The sequence below is a fragment of the Fusarium vanettenii genome (assembly GCF_000151355.1).
Source record: "Fusarium vanettenii 77-13-4 chromosome 1 genomic scaffold NECHAsca_8_chr1_1_0, whole genome shotgun sequence".
Taxonomy (NCBI): Eukaryota; Fungi; Ascomycota; class Sordariomycetes; order Hypocreales; family Nectriaceae; genus Fusarium; species Fusarium vanettenii.
The window spans coordinates 947,847-966,948 of record NW_003315876.1 but is presented as its reverse complement, the minus strand read 5'-3'; the positions used below and the strand labels follow the sequence as shown (position 1 = coordinate 966,948).

The window sequence follows — 19,102 nt, the reverse complement described above, 5'->3', positions numbered from 1 at the left end:
TTGATTGTCGGAATAGTCAAAATCCCACAAAATCTTTGTGCGTAGGGCAGGCACGAAATTCAGTGGTGGGGAAAGCGAGCCAATGGCCTCGAGCCCTCACTCCCCACCAGGACTTCACGTGACATTGCAGGAACGACCCACTCCTAGCCTCCGAGTTAACGGGAGTTGGCTTAGGGGCCAAGTGTGGCCCGATCCACGTCGACCTGCGGCTGTTTATCGAAGCAACGCATTGTATCGTCGCCTGCATAGCGAGCGATTCCACATTCCAACGGCGACTGACCCTCGAGGCACCGCATCGCAACGTTTCTCTACGCATCGGCGCCCCTCCTGACTGTGTTCGCAGGGATCGACTTAACCAGGAGAGAGCGTGCTGCGGTTGCTGCGACAAGGAAGCCTCTTTCTCGTCGTCATCAAAAGGGGGACCTCGTCTCGCGTACCGGACCTTTCCATAAGCTCTCGGCAGTTGACATCACCCGCGCCGCCGAATCGAAACGCCTCTTTCTTAATCATCTACACTCTTTAACCCAGCTTCGAATAACCTTGCCCAACATGGCTGAGCACGAACCTGTCACCACCATGGCCTCGCCGTCGCCGCAACCTGACATGGCGCGAAACCGACTTCCAACGCTGTTTGAGGTGTTGAGCCGTCGCACCTTGCCGCCTGTCGACCTGTTCTCGTTCTACATTTACATGCGAGACCAGCAGAGATCGGTGGACTACCTTGACTTCTGGTAGGTGAACGAGAAACTTGGTGGCCTGGGCAAATCACTGACAATCACAGGCTCGATGTCGCCCAGCACATGTCTCTCTGCCGTCACTATGTGCGAGAGCTCAGACGTTCCGTCCTGATTGGCACGCCCGAGATGCAATCCAAGAGGTCATCTGCTATCCTAGAGAACATTGGCGACCTGGAACCCCGAGCGGCTGGTCCCTCGATGTACGCCACGGAGAAGGAGAAGAACCAGGATGCCCAAATGTCTGCTTTCCTGCGAGAGGAGCAACACGAGTCCCCGCAGAGCACCACCGCGCCTGTGCGACCCAGCCCTCAGTTCAGCAACTCGCACGATATCACCACCGACTCCAACTCTCCCGCCCACACGGTTGCGCGACAGGACATTCGCGCCTCGGCGGAGAAGATTCTCTACACCTTCCTGCTTCCCGGCGCTGAGCGAGAAATCACCCTTCCTGGCTCCATCACCCAGGAGGTTACCACAGCAATCGAGGAGTATGGCCGTGACGATCCCGAAGTATTCGATGTGGCCAAGGACTACGTCTTTCAAGCGATGGAGCGAGATGCCTTTCCCGGATTCCTGAGAATGAAGGCTCTTGGCAACCTGATCCCACCAACCCTCATCATGAGACTGATCTTGGGTCTGATCGCCATGTTTGGCGCCTTCTGGACTGGCTTCATTCTCATTTTCCTTGACAAGTCTCGTCTGACGAAATGCTGGGTAAGCTCACTTGTACACGTCGTTTAGGCCCCCACTGACCAGCGCCAGCTCATCATCCCCTTCACCGTCGGTGTCTATTTCCTTGCGTCTTACCAGTACTCACTCGACCCTATTATGGCTTTGGTCGGCTACAGCGAGTACACCCCATTCAACTTCTCTCGCATTCGCGAACCGTACATCCGCAAACTACTCGCCAAGCGAGCTCTCATGGTCCTGGCAGTCACCATTCTCATCGATGCCGGACTCTGCGTTCTCTTTATCCTCGTACCAGGCAAGCGCCTGTGAGCGCATGTTCTTATCGAACAACCACGGCCATTAATGCCGGCCGTTACTGGCCTTCGGATTTCTTTCTAGAGCAAGCCACTAGGCGAGATTTATACAGGGACAGAAAAAAGTTTCACGACCGTAATGACATTGAGAGCTTTGATTCGGCAGCGATATCAGCCGCCCTTCACACTGGAGGTTGTGGCCCTTTTACTTTCTCTTTGGAATGTTGGCGTCTGGAGATCTATCTGTGTTGTATCATATAGGGCTTGCGTATAACTTTGCTATTCTGCAGCCTCTACTTTGAGATGTCTCATCTCGGAGTTTCTGGCTATGTCATGTTTCTTCTCTTCTTGATCATCATTATGTAGGGCGGTAGCGTCACAGTTATGGTACAGGCACTGGCGGCACTCGGTACTAGGGGTAGCTAATCAAGGGCGTTATGTCGTCTATTACATCGTGGTTCTTCGTGATACATACGTTTTATGCAGTTCTCGCCGCCGTGTCTAGCCGTCATCAGGGACACTGAGTATCATCACATCTTGCGCTTGCTGGCTCGCTTCTTCTCCTCCTCGGACTCGTCCACGTCCATGAGCTCACTCTCTGGCAGGCTGCCGACTTCCATGACGGGTCGCTTGTTAAGACCTCTTCTATTGATCATTTCCCTCGTCAAGCCTGTCATGCCGAACGCGCGGGCGTTTCCCTCCTGGACATCACTCACTTGCTGCTTGAGCTTATCATCAGTAGCACGTTGCTCCCGCTGTCGTGCCGTGGCCGTTGTCTGGATATCCTTGATCTGGGTTTCCAAGTCCCCGAGGGTCGAAGTGCAGCGGTCTGACCATGCCTTGAGCGCCGTAGCCAGGTCGGGTATCGCTCCTGGGGCGAGGTCACGTAGGGGCGCGACGCTGGTGACTTGAACCGCAGCACGGGCTGGGTCGAGCGTAGCGTGAAGAAGACCGGCGTAGACAGCCGAAATAACGAGGGTCTCAACTTCCCGGGCCCCGGGTAGGTCGAGGGCATCCTGTAGCGCAGCGTAGGATAGGTTCTTTCGGTCTCGGGCTAGTGTGAGGAGCGAGAGCTGACGGAGCTTTGTTGCCTGGGCCTCTGAAAGGGCGGGCAGACCCTCGGTGGTTTTGTAGGAAGCGTATGTGCCATAGGCGAATGTCTGTAGGAGTGTAAGGTGTGACGCGAACTCTGAACCAGTGAGGCCCTGGATGGCGGGTGTTTGGAGGAGTTCGGTGAAGAGAAAGGTGTTTTGGGCGGAGGTGGCTCGGGTGACGAGGTCGGCGGCGGCGCGGGGAGAGGTGGCCGACTTGGAGAGAGCGAGGAAGGGCTGGCAGGTGTTAATATTGGTCATGCTGATCAACTGTGTATTCAAGAGTTTACCTCGAGAGCGTTGAGAGCTTTTGTCTGCTCCATGATGGGCTGCGGTTGAGGCTACAGCCTCGCGGGGTGGAGTTTCACGGTGACAAGACAATGAACAGAGTCGGAATGTTCAGCGGTCGTTGGATTGTGAAGGCCCGTGTAACTGCTATGATTCGTTCTGCAGGTTCTTCCCAGCTGAGTAATTCGCCGGTGATGCCTGGTTTCTTGTGTTTTGTTGGTTACTTGAAGTTGCTGAAGTAATAGGCAGATGCAGTTGCATGTTGGAGCTCGCCTGGAAGTGAGGCTGGAGTCCTGTGGCGGCGCGGGGCTCATCCTGTGGGGAAGAGTCGTGGGGTCACTTTGAGGAATGCGAGTCCAGGCTCAAAAAGTTGAAGTGAACTTACCCTACGACATCGTGCCGACGGGCCGTTGACGTTGAGAAATCTTATTGAAACGACATGGGCAGTTTCTTGTACTTTGAATTCTTTATTGTTCAAATTACACATGCCTCGTCCATTATTTACATGCTGCTGGGCATTAATAGAGAAGGGAGTGTCCAGTTAATTGAAAGAAACCAACTTGACACAAGAGCCATGAACTTCATCACTCTCAGCATTAACAACAGCCACAACACCACTAGCGGACATGCGTGTATCAATGTAATAATCATACCTATCCTAGATCATCGATCTCAGCACGGTTTTTCAGCGACGTTTGAATGCCATGGCTTGAGTCAGCAATTCACATAGCCAATTGTCTACTCCTTCGACAAAACACGGATGCAAGTTCTAAGCCGAGTTACACGAGCGCCCCCGAATAAGCACACGCTAATGCCGGAACCTTTGCCATCTTGCCAAATCGTCCTCGGCCACGGCTGCGCAGCTGACCTACAGCCTCAGCTGGACGTAGCCACGCGTACACGAGCTGTCGGAACAAGTGAGACCCGGGCTTGCATCTCACTCTTGGGCGGCATGGCGCCTTACAAGACATCAAGACACTGCCGTCTTAGTTGCAGGCGATGATTGGTAAACGTCGTAAAAAACGCTGGTGACAGAGTTACGATCGACGGGTCCTAGGTCGAAAGAGTGAAGCTTGAAATTAAACATCACAACCCTCTGCGTCTTCTTGGACAAGTTCATGTCTGTTTAGAGACCGACACTACGCCTAGCTTCGATAGCTTGGCAAAGTCAAAGTCTGGTTGGACGGCAAGGTCAATCGGAGGCTGCCCCCGCGAGAGATCGACGCTCACGTCTTTGAGGGCGTGGGATGGCGACATCACGAAACAGGAAACTACGGAGCATCGGCAGTGCTTTTCTGGGAGAGGAGTGAGACGGCAGATGTGGACAGCAATGTAAATATAAACACGGGTCAATTGCGCCTCTCTTGTGTGGTTGCAGCGACTCTTCTCACTCACACTCCTCCAACTTGAATTGCACACACACTCTTTTTCCAACTGCACCACCAGTGCATCAGAAGCGTGGATCACATTCCCCGTTTGTTTCATTCGGCCAATCGCTTCACAAGGAAGAGTGACTTGCCCAGCGGGTGGATCACGCCCAAGAATCCCGCCCCCAGCGTCTCAGGCCTTGCGCCCCAAGCTCCAGTCCAATCCATCCATTGTGGTGTCAGTGTCCGACGGGACCTACGGGACAGAGCGTTCATTGTTCTGCGCTAGCAAGCGACAACAGAACAAGAAGGAAAAAAAGACAGGACCCTTGACTGAACAGAGACCCCTGCAACAAAGATTTCCGCGGCGGCTCCTGCAGACGCTCCCTGTCTCATCATCAATCCCACCAACGAGACTTGTCGGACAACGTCAAACCGTCCGGGAACCGTCCCAAATCTGGAACTTGGCCGCAACAGCCGCTGAGCCAAGACCTCGTCAAAACAGCTTCGGATCTGGGATAATCTGGCTGAGGAGCCTGTTCTCTGCTGCGGCCGTCCTTGGTAATGCTGTGCTAAGAGTGTGTGTGAGTCCCTTTCCTTCCCTTCCCTTCCCCTGAGCCTGGGTGCGAATGGGCAATAAAATGCCGTCGCATCCGTCTCATGTCATTCGCGTCCTGGTCTAGGCGTCCTCTTTTTTTTCTTCCTCACCCAAGTGGTCATTCATTTTGTACCCATTTCATTTTGTTACTAACGACAAAATCGCCCAGTCTGGATTACTGACGCCTCGATCAATCAGACGACGACCCGCCTCAGCTCGACAAGAAAGAAGCCGGTCTTCGGGGTCCAGTGGCGTCGTTTCTCCAGCCTCGTTCACTTAACGTTATCAATCAGCATCAGCTGTTGTTTTCTACTCCATTTTCCTTCAGTCTGCCTGCGACCTGCTTTTAGCTGCGTTTCCTCATTGCGGCTTTTCCCTTACTTTTCCCCTTCTGTCCGAGCTACTGCTCGCTTTATTCTTGGCTGAATTCCATCATCATTGTTGCGATACGAGCGAATTGATTTCCACCGAATGCCCATGGCTGGAATAGCGAACTGAGGGACCAAAACTACTGGGGAACGAACCCAGCACAGTCAGCCAACCAACCACCACGACTAATTAACCGCGAGAACCACGTTCCATCGACTCCGCCCGCCACTGTCTCTCTTATCACCAACAACCACCTTCCGCTCTCGGTGCTCTTGGAGAGCATATTAATCAAACGAGGAGGCTCGCGGGCCATAATCCGTCTGTCGCCATGGCTCCCTCGTATATTCAGATCCCCTCGAGGGAAAAGGGCAATGACGTTGGCGCTGCGGATGCCGCCCTCTCCGTCCCCAAGAGCGCTGGCGCCGGCGCCCACCTCGCTACCACGGCTCTCCGCGTGGACGGTATGACGTGAGTTGCTTGCTCGCCCCAACATCAACCACCTCCGGACATTCCGGCTCCGCCATGCCGAGAAACTCTTGGCCGGACATGGCTGTAGATATATTACTAACGCCTGTTCCTCTACAGATGCGGCGCATGTACTTCTGCTGTTGAAGCTGGCTTCAAGGGCGTCGATGGTGTCGGAAACGTCTCAGTCAGTCTGGTTATGGAGCGCGCAGTCGTCATGCACGACCCCAGTGTCATCTCTGCCGCTCAGATTCAAGAAATTATCGAGGATAGAGGCTTCGACGCTGAGGTCCTCTCTACCGACCTTCCGAGCCCTGCTTTCAAGCCCACCGGTAGCCTCAACCTCCTCGATGGAGACGACGACTTTGTCACGACTACCGTTGCCGTCGAGGGCATGACCTGTGGTGCCTGCACCTCTGCTGTCGAGGGCGGCTTCAAGGATGTCCCTGGCGTCAAGAGCTTCAGCATCTCTCTACTGTCCGAGCGAGCCGTCATCGAGCACGACCCCGATCTGCTCACCGCGGAGCAGATTGCCGAGATCATCGAGGACCGAGGCTTCGACGCTACGATTATCGACTCAGGAAAGTCAGCTGCGGACAAGGCGACGAAAGATTCTGGAAGCAACGGCGACGTGGTCATCACGACAGTTGCCATCGAAGGCATGACGTGCGGCGCATGCACGTCGGCCGTTGAGGGTGGATTCAAGGGTCTAGAAGGTGTCCTGAAATTCAACATCAGCTTGCTCGCGGAACGAGCCGTCATCACGCACGACGTCACCAAGCTTTCACCGGAAAAGATTGCAGAAATCATTGACGATCGGGGATTCGACGCCAAGGTTCTTTCGACACAGTCCGCCGGCGATCACCCCAGCGGCTCGTCCTCCAATGCGCAGCTCAAGGTCTACGGTGTCCCCGATGCGGCTGCAGCGAAGGCTTTGGAGGCTACATTAGCTTCGTATCACGGCGTCGACTCTGTTTCGTTGGACCTCGCCTCCTCACGCCTCACCATCAATCACCAGCCCAGCGTTCTTGGCTTGCGAGCTATTGTTGAGGCCGTTGAGGCAGCGGGCTACAATGCTCTCGTCGCCGACAACCAAGATAACAATGCCCAGCTCGAGTCACTGGCCAAAACCCGCGAGATCAACGAATGGCGGACGGCCTTCCGCATTTCTCTAGCTTTTGCTATTCCCGTCTTTATCATTGGCATGATACTGCCAATGTGTTCGCCTAAGCTCGACTTTGGAGGCTACGAGCTGGCTACCGGCCTGTATCTCGGCGATGTTATCGGTTTGATTCTCACGATACCCGTCCAATTCGGCGTTGGAAAGCGATTTTACATCTCGGCCTACAAGTCCATCAAGCACCGTTCCCCTACGATGGATGTTCTGGTGATTCTGGGCACTTCGTGCGCCTTTTTCTTCAGCATCCTTACTATGGTAGTTTCACTACTTGTGCCCCCTCACACAAGGCCTGGCACCATCTTCGACACAAGCACCATGCTTATCACATTTGTCACTCTCGGACGTTATCTGGAGAACAGCGCCAAGGGTCAGACTTCCAAGGCCCTTTCTCGTCTCATGTCTCTGGCGCCTCCCATGGCGACCATTTACGCGGATCCAATTGCTGCTGAAAAGGCTGCTGAGACTTGGGACAAGAACCCAACTACGCCCCGAACTCCCAGGACTCCTGGACTTGGTGGATCGGCCTTTGAGGAGAGACTCATCCCTACAGAGCTGTTGCAGGTTGGTGACATAGTGGTTCTCCGACCTGGTGACAAGCTTCCCGCCGACGGAGTCCTTGTCCGCGGTGAGACTTACGTTGATGAGAGTATGGTGACGGGCGAGGCGATGCCCGTCCAGAAGCGAGTGGGCGACAACGTCATTGGCGGTACTGTCAATGGCGACGGTCGAGTCGACCTTCGAGTCACCCGTGCTGGACGTGACACTCAGCTTAGCCAGATCGTCAAGCTGGTCCAAGATGCGCAGACAACCCGGGCACCCATCCAGCGACTCGCCGATACCATTGCTGGCTACTTTGTCCCTACCATTCTGATACTGGGAGTGTCGACATTCCTCTGCTGGATGGTTCTTAGTCATGTTCTCTCTAACCCACCAAAGATCTTTCTGCAGGACGTCAGCGGCGGCAAGGTTATGGTTTGCGTTAAGCTGTGCATCTCCGTCATCGTCTTTGCATGCCCCTGCGCCCTCGGTCTGGCCACGCCCACCGCCGTCATGGTCGGTACAGGCGTTGGCGCCGAGAATGGTATCCTGATCAAGGGCGGCGCAACCCTCGAAAGGACTACCAAGGTGACCCAGATCGTTCTTGACAAGACTGGCACTATCACCTACGGCAAGATGAGTGTTGTCGAGTACAGCATTGAATCTGCATGGGATGACAATGGATGGCGCCGTCGACTTTGGTGGACCATTGTTGGTCTTGCTGAGATGGGTAGCGAACACCCCGTGGGTAAGGCCGTTCTCAGAGGAGCCCGTACTGAACTGGACATTGAAGTCGATGGCGTCATTGAAGGCAGTGTCGGAGAGTTCAAGGCGGCCGTCGGCAAGGGTGTGAACGCTCTGGTTGAACCTGCGTCAGCCGTTGACCGCACTCGTTATCGTGTGCTTCTTGGAAACGTTGCGTTCCTGCAGGATAACGGAGTTGATGTACCCGAAGAAGCCATTGAGGCGTCGGAGCATTTCAACTCGAGCGCAAGCAAGGCAGCAGGAAAAGCACCCACTACTGGCACGACAAACATTTTTGTGGCCATCGATGGCTCTTATGGCGGTCACCTCTGCCTGGCCGACTCCATCAAGGAGGGTGCTGCCGCTGCCATCTCCGTGCTTCATCAGATGGGCGTTAAGACAGCCATCGTGACTGGAGATCAACGGTCCACTGCCCTCAGCGTCGCCGCTGCAGTGGGCATCTCCCCTGACAACGTCTACGCTGGTGTTAGCCCCGACCAGAAGCAGGAGATTCTGAAGGAGATTCAAGCGCAGGGTGAGGTCGTCGCCATGGTTGGCGATGGTATCAATGACTCTCCTGCGTTGGCGACAGCTGATGTCGGTATCGCCATGGCCAGTGGCACAGATGTCGCCATGGAGGCCGCAGACATGGTGCTCATGCGTCCGACAGATCTGATGGACATTCCTGCAGCGCTCGACCTCACACGCTGCATCTTCCGTCGCATCAAGCTTAACCTTGCGTGGGCGTGCATGTACAATCTTGTCGGACTGCCCATCGCCATGGGTTTCTTCCTTCCTCTCGGCTTCCACATGCACCCCATGATGGCAGGCTTCGCAATGGCGTTTAGCAGCGTTAGCGTCGTTGTGAGTAGCATCCTGCTCAAGACCTGGAAGAGGCCAAGGTGGATGGACGAGGCGGCTGCGGCTCCTCATGGTGGCCTTCACTGGAAGGGCGGACGTGGCATCTTTGGCTGGGTGCGCGAGGTGCTTGGAAGGAGAAAGGTGAAGAAGGAGGAAGGATACGTGCCGTTGTCCAACCTAGAGGCGGCGGAAGTATAACATGACATCTAATGATGCATTGTTTCGCAAGCGGTGGAGTTGTTGTTTTGGTGTAGATATGTATAGCCGATTTACTCAACCTTGATGATATCCTGTAAGTAGTCAAAAACATGATCAAATTTCAACTATCGGCGTCCTCGGAATGATCAAGTCAACTTGGGTCCTCGTCTCTTATTATTCAAATCTACCGGCCCCTTTCACATCCCTGCTCTTTCGGTTCTGCGCATGGATAACGCGATCGATGGCAGTTGCTCGTGTGGTAGTCGGGTGGTGCTCGTATGTTGACATGTGGTGTATAGACACATACGTATGCGAGCACGGACTCGGTAGATGGTACACGTCTCGGTTCTAGAGCTCCGTCTATCATCAAGTTTGAGGCGTGTTTCTTATCTTTTGGTGGGGTGATGTATGCGACATTGTCGTCCATCGAGTTGATATCTCAACTTCAAGATGAAGTGGGTTAGTCATCTCACATGCCATTGCCCGAGAACACCGAATTATGGCCGCTATTGTTCTTTTACATTTAAACTCAATTGGCAAAAAGCGTGAAAGCAGAAAAAAAAAAGAGGCCGTTGGAGGTTGCACGTGATCCCGCAACCTCTTTGACGAGCAGATCTTTCGTAGCTCCCGTCTTTCGGCCAAGGAGCTCTCTTCACAAACACTGTCGGCTATCAATTAATCACTCGCTTCACCAACAATGCTGGATCAAATGGCCAACGACATCAAGCTCCTCTCGGGGAGCGGCCATCCGGAGCTCAGCTCTCTGATGGCCACCCGGTACGTCGAGCAGTCATGATGATGATGACGATGATGCACAAACCCCACGCTGGTGAGCACAAGGATCCTATTGGGCTAACCAACCCCTGCAGACTCGGCATCACTGTCGCAAACACCATGTGCCTGAAGTACTCGAACCAAGAGACGAGCGTCTCCATCGGCGAGTCGGTTCGTGATGAAGATGTATTCATCGTTCAATCGGTCGCGCCGGGCCAGGTCAACGATGGCATCATGGAGGTCTTTATCACGGCCAATGCTTGCCGCAGCGCTTCAGCTCGAAGCATCACCGTTGTCCTCCCCTTCTTTCCCTACAGCAGACAGGACAAGAAGGACAAGTCGCGCGCCCCAATCAGCGCGAGGCTTATGGCAAACATGCTGCAGGTGTCTGGTGTCGTGAGGATCCCTGTTCCCTTAAGCCCACGTGTGTATTGCTTACAATATGGTCAGAACCATGTCATCACGATGGACCTGCACGCCTCGCAAATCCAGGGCTTCTTCAACGTGCCCGTGGATAACCTCTTTGCTGAGCCGTCCATCTTTCGATGGATCCGAGAGAATCTAAACATTGAAGACTGCGTCATTGTCTCACCTGATGCTGGAGGCGCGAAGCGTGCGACATCTATTGCTGATCGTCTTAAGACTGCCTTTGCTTTGATCCACAAGGAGCGTCCACGTCCCAACGTCGTCGGCCGGATGGTGCTGGTCGGTGATGTCAAGGATAAGACTGCTATCATTGTGGATGATATGGCGGATACCTGTGGAACTGTACGACCCTGCCTTTTGGTTCTTTGTCGTATAAATGGCTAACCTCTCTGTGCAGCTTGCAAAGGCGGCGGCCACGCTTAACGAGCATGGTGCTCGTCAGGTCTTTGCGATTGTTACCCACGGAATTCTCAGTGGTAATGCCATTGAGACTATCAACAATTCTTGCCTTTCTGGCTTGGTCGTGACCAACAGTGAGTTGCTCTTGTGGGATGTGGTTGACTCATTGCTAACAAGTTTAATAGCTGTCCCGCGTAAGTCTCCTAGACCAATAACTCCCTTCTGCTTCTACGTATTATCACGTTTGTTGTGACTGTGACTTATACTGACCAATGGATTAGTTGGCGACAAGGTTGAGCGATGCCCCAAGCTCAAGGTGATTGATGTGTCTGGAACTCTGGCTGAGGTAGGTCCAACACGGTGGACCGCAAGACAACCATACTCACCTTCCCTTAGGCCATTCGGAGAACCCACAATGGCGAGTCCGTCTCGTACCTCTTCACCAACGCTCCTCTGTGATCTGGATCGGCATTGGGTACATTTTGCTATTTCCGGAGTTGGGGCTGGAACTGGGGTTTGGGAGTTCGGATTGATGTGCTTGGCAAGTCTGTAACATGGACTGAAGCTAATGGGTATTTCTTGGCAATGAATTTCAGCTACAGTAGGTAGGTAACAACGCCTCAAGGTAGTGTGATCAGCTGTTCTATCAGAACTCACACCGAGTGGACATGATTTGCAGTAGTATGCTGATGAAGGAGCCTCAATACCGTGAGCTGTCAAAATGACACGCTGACAGATTCACCAGCAGCAGGGCGAATGTCACAGCCCAACAGCCGAGCACAGAGTACGTAAAAATCCACGGTTAGGGCTGTCTCTCAGGGACGGGTTCCAAGACAAGGCTCAGGGGTTGGTCGATCTAACGGGTCTCCGGGACTCTGTCTGAATCATCTGCTACCCTGCTGATTCAAAAGAAGCAAGGCTTCTCAAGCATTCCAGCCTTCAAGCTGTTTTAGAGGCGTCTCGGTTCGCGACACTTGATAGCTTAACGTCGTTTTTTTCTTTTCTTGGATAAGAAACAACGGTGTCAAGTAGTGTGAAAGTAAACGGCCTTTTTTTCATCTCATGCCAGATCGCAAGCCACTTGAGCTATCAATTGTGTGGGAAGAAGGCTTTTGTTGCCAAGAGTTTGGGACATGAAGGGGTGGTCTCTTTACTTGGGCTCCGCCGCCACGTGTGGCGTTTGGGATGACGGCAAGGGGTAAGAATGGAGCTTGGAGGATGGGAAGAGGATGATGGGAGATGTTGTCGTCTGGGCAAGGATTTTTCTCATCAACTTGGTGCAGATGTCACGACCGAGCTTCGTCTGGACTATACTGCATACATATGAACTCAACGTCTTCTGTCAAGTGACACATCTAAGGAACCTTGTCTGTTAGACCTGGGTTCGGATAATGCCCCTATTCCCAGACGGCATGCATTCAATAGCTCCCGCGCCGATTTGTCTGATAGCTCGCCGCCGCCGCCCTTGTTCTGTAGGGCTAGTCGTGTGTGGGTGGGCGAGACATCTTCGATCGGCGACGTTGGAGAAGAGAGAGGAGCACATACCAACAAGGCACGAGCGTTTAAAGTGTGCACCCGGATAAAAGAAAGAAAAAAAAATCTGCCCCTTGCTTGTTGGTTCGTGTCTTGTGCAGGATGACGTGCCCTCTTCTCGCTTATTGCCTGAGTAGATTGGGGATGTAAGTGTTGAAGGATATTGGGCAAGCATGGGATGGATATGGGAATAATCAGTCTGTTACAGCAATGGGAGTCAGTTTCACCAGCTGATTTCTTATCCTCCTTTATACTATCCAGTGATCCTTTATCGTAACCCATTCAAAGGCAATCATCCCAACGCGGTTCCATCATTCAAGAAAAGAATCGCGCGTCAGTGGTAACGAGCCCCTGGATGCAATCCCATCCCGCGCTATCGAATATGTCAGCACCCGACGCCGTGATTGGACCAAAACAAGTGCGGCGGGTTTTCCCAGCGATCTTCCTTAGTGCACAGATTTTGCCCCCGCCCCCTTTTCCTTCTGACCCCTGGATTTGATTGAAGCAAGACGCGTTCCAATGAATCTCGGGACGGATAGGGTGACCTAGATGCATCTAAGAGACCCAGATCGTTTGCTCTCTTTCAGCTCCATCCAGATGTCGGTCAGGGGAGGGGGGGTTACTGTATGTGAGAGTGGTCTTGTGCAGGTAACCTTTGGTACAGTATGGTGCGTGCCGGAGTCCGACGGAAGAGTGAGTGAGAGAGTGTCTGTCTGATCGACAAACGGTTAATTAAGGTAGTGGATTCATTTGTTCGTGTTCTCTACCCGAATGTCTGTCAGCTTGTATGTACTGTACATTCTGCTGTGTACTGTTGGCTTTTCCCCTCGCAGCTGAGGTGCAACAGCCAGCGAAAAAAGGTAGAAGCCCGTTCGTTCCTCTTATAATTCCTTTGCCCACCATCGATGTAATTTCCCGCTTGCAGTAGAAAATATGCACATGCTAATGGTAGCTCCGGGTGAGAATTTAGGTCTTGCGCTGGCTGGTAGGCCCTCGTAGGTTCCGCCAATGCTGACACTTGTTCACTTAATTTGGCACAGCCCTTGAACCCAGGTGGCCATGTGGGTTGCAGTACTTTGGCACGGGGTACCTTGAAAATGGATGGATGCTGCGACCACAACTTGAAATCCTGCGCGAGCCAGTCAGCGGAGAGAGGCCGGGGGACCCTCCCTTGAAGTCCAGTCCAGGACCCGAGGGGACGCTGGAGAGATCCATGGAAGTGCTGACAAGCGCCGTCCATAAGCAGAGCCCGCTACCGCTACACGCTACGCTACCTTTGCTGCCCGTCATCCGCCCGCCGCCTGCGCTCCCCCATCATCCCCATCCCATATCCCTCCTCCTCCCTTCTCCCTTTAATTTTTTAATTCCCCTCTTCTCTTCTGAGAGTCTCTTCTTTCTTCTTATTATCGCATCGCATCGCATTCCCACGAGTCTGCACTTCCTTTCTGTCTCACCTGTTGGGTCCAATCGCTCGCTACTACTTTTTGACTTCAGTCTCCCGCCCGACCCCCCCCTTCTCCTCCTCCCTCCCTCCCTCCTTGGTCTTGGGTCTTGGCCTTGGCGGCCCCTGTATTTTCTTCGCTTCTCCGTGTTACGTTTCCACTCAACCACCTACAACTTCAAACCTCTTGACGACCTCGGCCGCTCCGTGCCCATCATCATTTGCATCTGTAATCGACTTTGCTGCGCGTCGATTCATCATCATCCTCCATCTTCATCATCAGCGAATCGGTCCCCCGAGATTAGCATGCTAGAAACCCGACGACAATAGAGCGCACACGGTAAACTCTCTAGCACCCGACCTCCTCACCACTACCACCCTCTCTCGACCCCATCTTCATTTGAACTCGGCGCATTCTCCTCTGCGAAAAGCGACTCTCAACATCACCAGCACAATGTCTCGTCCCAACAATGAGGAGCCCGTCCCTCTCCTCTCCTCCGAGGAGAGAGATCTCGAGACCAAGGGCGAACTCGACCTCGAGAGCCATGCCGGCCGCGCCGAGCCCCCCAAGAACCAGAACCTCGAGCACGAGTACTCGATCCCCAGCACAGTCAAGTTTGCTTGGCTCGGCACCTACTTCTTCTTCTCGCTTCTCCTGACTCTGTACAACAAGCTGGTCCTGGGAATGGTAAGTCTACAACGTCGAGTTTGATGGCGTCCACGCCCGCGCCCTCTCGGCCCGCGCCGTCATACGCAACTCTGTTCGACACGATGCTAACGATGCGCCCGCGATACAGTTCCACTTCCCTTGGCTTCTGACCTTCCTCCACGCTTCTTTCGCCAGCGCTGGTACCTATGTCATGATGCAGTTGGGCTACTTCAAGCTGTCGCGACTGGGTCGCCGTGAGAACCTCGCCCTGGTCGCCTTCAGTGCCCTTTTCACCGCCAACATTGCCGTCTCCAACCTGTCTCTGGCCATGGTTTCCGTTCCCTTCTACCAGACCATGCGCATGCTGTGCCCGATCTTCACCATCCTCATCTACCGCGTCTACTACGGCCGCACCTACAGCAGCATGACCTACCTCTCTCTGCTGCCTCTCATCATTGGTGCCGCCATGACCACTCTGGGTGAGATGAGCTTCACTGATGCTGGTTTCCTCCTCACCATCCTCGGTGTTGTTCTTGCTGCTCTCAAAGTAAGCTTGATTTCTAGATCTAAACCAATCTGGCCACTGACTCTTCTCTAGACCGTCGTCACCAACCGATTCATGACTGGCTCCCTCGCCCTGCCTCCCATCGAGTTCCTTCTCCGCATGTCTCCTCTCGCTGCTCTCCAGGCTCTGGCTTGCGCCACCGCGACCGGTGAGGTTAGCGGCTTCCACAAGCTCATCACCTCGGGCGACGTCTCTCTCCCTCCCGCCTTCGCCTCGCTCTTCGGAAACGGTTTCCTCGCTCTGCTGCTCAACATCTCTTCTTTCAACACCAACAAGCTTGCTGGTGCCCTCACCATGACTGTTTGCGGTAACCTCAAGCAGTGCTTGACCGTTGCCCTCGGCATTGTAATCTTCGATGTGACCATCGACCTGCTTAACGGAGCTGGTATGGCTGTCACTATGCTTGGTGCTGCCATCTACAGCAAAGCCGAGCTCGATAACAAGAACCGAAAGAGCCAGCAGGCTGCTGCCGCTGCCGCCGCCGCCTACAAGCCCGTCGACCAGCAGGTCCGGTAGAACAGACTTGTGTTGGAAATCAATACCCCCCGCTTTTTAATACATGACCTTTTTTATAGATGATCGGGTAAGGGGGCCAGCGAAGACAAAGGAAAGGGGAAGCACTTCTTTTGGCGTCTTGCTATGCTTGCTTTCATTTTGGGATTCTCATTGGGTGCGTCGGGCACGGGATGGATCTCTCTCTGGTAAAGCATTCTTCTCCTCGCCTGTTGTAAACTTTTTTGATATACGGTGGTCCTCCACGGGCTGTTTTTTTTCGCTCAGCAGAGCAAAATGGGGTCAAAGAGATTGGGATGTTTTTTCTTTACTGTTGTCATGATCATGGGCTATGGCTTCTTTTTTCCAGAAACACGCAGGGCCAAAGATGTCCTGTGGCTTTCTTGTACAACTTCGGTTGTTGTTTCTTCTTTTTTCTTGGATAGGGTCTGCTTTCCTGAGTAAAAATAGACACTCTACATTAATCTCCTGGTGTCCTGGCGTTTGTAACTACTGTACATGAATACGAACCTTTTGAGTTTGAATGTATGCTTGCATGTGATAGTTGCTGGTGTTTACATGGAGGCTGGTTAATGTGAATATTATTTGTGAATCTAGTAAAGTAAGATACTGATGGGTTATAAACAAGAGGCTGGTGCATTCCAAACCACCAAAAAAGATCCATTCAACGCCATGCTAAACGAGTTACAAAGTAAAAAAGATAGAAACATGTGTCAAGAGGCGTTAGATATCCTCATGACGTTGCGGTGTATCAAGGAGGCTCTCCTCCCGTAGCGCCCAAATACCCTGCCGGACTTCATCAAATGACGCATTCGCCTGTAAACCCAACGTCTGCGCTAGAATCTCTAACTCACTCGGTGGCAGCGGATTGCTTCCTGACACACCCTCGCCGAGGACGGGCATGGCGAGGGCAGGGTTCGCAACGGGGCCCTTGGCCTTGTGGAGCATACCGAAGCGGATCGCGACCTCTGTGACAGTAACCATGATACTGATGACAATGAGGACGATGATGATCCAGGTGATATAGCTCATCTTTGCGGTGGCAATTGAATCGGAGAGGATCTCGGCGAGATCAAGGAACACGCGGCATCGTTCGTTGAGGACCTTGATTCGCGGGTCGATCTCGAGATACTCACGGATAGCTGCGTAAAGAGGGTGAAGTGTTGGCTCAGACTCCCAGAAGAAGTTGGGGACGTCGAGGATATTGGATGCTGCACAGGTTAGCGTTTGTCTAGACTTGTTTGATAGAGAACTCACAAAGGTTGATGTCGACACGGCTCTTGAAGAGACGACCGACCATGCGTATAATCTCAGCGCGTGTCATATTTAACTCTCCCGTGAGAGCTAGCGTCTTGGGTACATGCTGTGCATCCAGCATCGTCTCGCTCATACGCTCCTCAAAGAAGCACAGGCGAGTGCTCTGTGCGATAGCATGGCTGATGGTGAGCTTGATCATATGATCAGAGCGTGGCAGCAGAGTGATCATATCGTTAAAGACGCGCGGGCGCTTGATATCAGCGCTATACTCGAAGTGAAACTCTTCCGTCTCAAAGTCATCCTGATCAAGTGGCCGGGTGAGAAGGCTGCTGGTGCCGTTCTCAACGGCGTCGGCATCGGCAAAGGTGAGGTCGGCGAGGATGTCCTTCTCTTGATGCTCCGTAAAGTTCCAGAAGACGACGACACCATAAGAGTACACAAACATCTCTGCAAAGTTCTTGACGTCAGGTGCAAGACGATTCATAGCCGAATCGTCATCATCGTGACGGAACGGGTTGCTGTGCTCCTCGGGGGTGACTGGGCGATCGCTGAAGTGAGAGGGTATCGAATGGCCCTGATCAGGGCTGGCTCCTGTATAAGCGTCGTCCTCGAAATAGCCCTCGTGGTGATCTCTCCGCTCGCTGCGCTCAATCTCAAGGTCCAGAACAGTCTTGCCCGTTCCAGGGGTCTTGAGGATAGGTCGACTCCGGACGCGATATCCATCGGTTCCATTGAGAAGCGGCAGAGCGTAGATGACATACAGGCAGTCATCGTACAGCTTGGTTTTGGCTTCATGCTTCTTCCGTAGGAACTCGGCTGTCGGCTTAATCTTGTATGCCTGCGCAGTGCAATAGGCCGTCACTCTGCTAACCCTGTCGGTCCTCTGCATCTTTGGCAACCTCTCGGCGTAGCTCTTCCCGCGGATACCACCTCTCTTTCGAAGCACATCAAGTTCTTCATCCTTCAATGGTCGGTTCTCTTGATCCTGTAGGCGCCTCGCGAGAACCGCCTCACTCTCAATCTCTTCATCGACGTCATCGTCCTTTTCGTCCGTTTCGGGTAAGAGTACCAGCTTCTCGCTGATCTTGGTAGTTCTTGAAGGCATCGGCTGACCAGTACGAGACTGCACGTTCGGAAGACCTCCTGATACGACTCGGCGATTGCTGATAGGACTTCCTCCTGGGCCTCGGGGGAGGGGCACCGGCGGACCGCGAGGTTGGCCGGATGGGATCTGGGAATTGTACTGGAGGACATTGTCGACGGTCATGAATCGCATCGGCGCGGGTGGTCCAGGAGGACCTGAACCGGTATCCTGGCGTTGAAGAGCCCTCCTCTGGGGTGGGCGCTCCCTAGCATCTGTCACCTGGAGGTTGGATTAGCAAGCTGCGTATGACGCGCAAACATCATGATCGTACAAGGACAGATGGGCGCTGCTTGGAAGCCATGGGTTAAGCGGCTGAGCCTAATATAATTGGCTTTATTCGTAGGAGATAGTCGCGACAGGCGAAAGATGCAGATACTCGAATAGCCTGAGCGAAGATCGCGAATAATTAATTGATGATTGTGGTTGGTGGGCAGTTCATGGCTCGGTGGTGAAGCCTGAAGCTTGGGTTCTAGATACAGTGCAAAAATTGGGGATCGCTCCTGCCTACAGTGCGCTGCAGCCTCAAGCAGCCTAAAATCGGACCACTGAGCCAATCACTGGGCGGAATCCATCCTTGCTCTTTCCATGACATTTATCGTGGCTTATCGATTGGTCGAGTGTCGAAGAAGATTCCGCATGGATGACCTCATGGAACCCCACTACGACAGCAAACTCCATTTACCACTGATGGATGAACCACCGTTTTGGGCTGCTTGCGGGTTCACGGCTGGGGAATCATTGATGTTGTGCTGGTGAGGTCTGGTTGAGCGTCGTATGTATGTCTCTGATTTCTTTTTGCCATGATGTAGATTGAGTGCTTACTCCATGGATTGTGATCCAAGATGTTGCTCTGCATGTGACTGATGCCTCACTCTTTGCATCTAATGCAAGCTGATGTTAGGTTTACCTGGTTGTTTTGAACCGTTGCCTGTTTCAAACTGCCCAGCCGCATTTGATATGTAACACCGATGCTTTGGCTTTGT

General features: G+C 53.2%; 6 protein-coding genes across 6 annotated transcripts; 4 read left to right on the top strand and 2 right to left on the bottom strand.

The window, feature by feature from the left end:
* The first annotated feature begins 537 nt into the window (after positions 1–537).
* NECHADRAFT_98576 (uncharacterized protein) lies at positions 538–2,169 on the top strand. The gene is made up of 3 exons (XM_003049832.1): positions 538–731; positions 782–1,451; positions 1,500–2,169. Exons 1-3 carry the CDS (start codon positions 550–552, stop codon positions 1,734–1,736), a joined length of 1,089 nt encoding a protein of 362 aa, XP_003049878.1. The 5' UTR covers positions 538–549; the 3' UTR covers positions 1,737–2,169.
* NECHADRAFT_57013 (uncharacterized protein) lies at positions 2,140–3,316 on the bottom strand. The gene is made up of 2 exons (XM_003049607.1): positions 3,102–3,316; positions 2,140–3,048 (listed from the first exon to the last, which is right to left on the bottom strand). Exons 1-2 carry the CDS (start codon positions 3,132–3,134, stop codon positions 2,251–2,253), a joined length of 831 nt encoding a protein of 276 aa, XP_003049653.1. The 5' UTR covers positions 3,135–3,316; the 3' UTR covers positions 2,140–2,250.
* A 2,445-nt stretch (positions 3,317–5,761) lies between these two features.
* Positions 5,762–9,418, top strand: NECHADRAFT_30490 (uncharacterized protein; the record flags this gene model as incomplete). The annotated part of the gene is made up of 2 exons (XM_003049831.1): positions 5,762–5,901; positions 6,019–9,418. 2 exons carry the CDS (start codon positions 5,762–5,764, stop codon positions 9,416–9,418), a joined length of 3,540 nt encoding a protein of 1,179 aa, XP_003049877.1.
* A 697-nt stretch (positions 9,419–10,115) lies between these two features.
* On the top strand, positions 10,116–11,476 carry NECHADRAFT_89771 (uncharacterized protein; the record flags this gene model as incomplete). Its single annotated transcript, XM_003049830.1, has 6 exons — positions 10,116–10,195; positions 10,288–10,588; positions 10,643–10,960; positions 11,016–11,151; positions 11,299–11,363; positions 11,414–11,476. 6 exons carry the CDS (start codon positions 10,116–10,118, stop codon positions 11,474–11,476), a joined length of 963 nt encoding a protein of 320 aa, XP_003049876.1.
* A 2,713-nt stretch (positions 11,477–14,189) lies between these two features.
* Positions 14,190–16,180, top strand: NECHADRAFT_57011 (uncharacterized protein). Its single transcript, XM_003049829.1, has 3 exons — positions 14,190–14,679; positions 14,789–15,187; positions 15,239–16,180. The coding sequence occupies exons 1-3, from the start codon at positions 14,446–14,448 to the stop codon at positions 15,719–15,721; spliced, it is 1,116 nt and encodes a 371-aa protein (XP_003049875.1). The 5' UTR covers positions 14,190–14,445; the 3' UTR covers positions 15,722–16,180.
* A 261-nt stretch (positions 16,181–16,441) lies between these two features.
* NECHADRAFT_30389 (uncharacterized protein) lies at positions 16,442–18,420 on the bottom strand (the record flags this gene model as incomplete). Its single annotated transcript, XM_003049606.1, has 3 exons — positions 16,442–16,929; positions 16,976–18,338; positions 18,391–18,420. The coding sequence occupies 3 exons, from the start codon at positions 18,418–18,420 to the stop codon at positions 16,442–16,444; spliced, it is 1,881 nt and encodes a 626-aa protein (XP_003049652.1).
* Between the last annotated feature and the right edge of the window lie 682 nt (positions 18,421–19,102).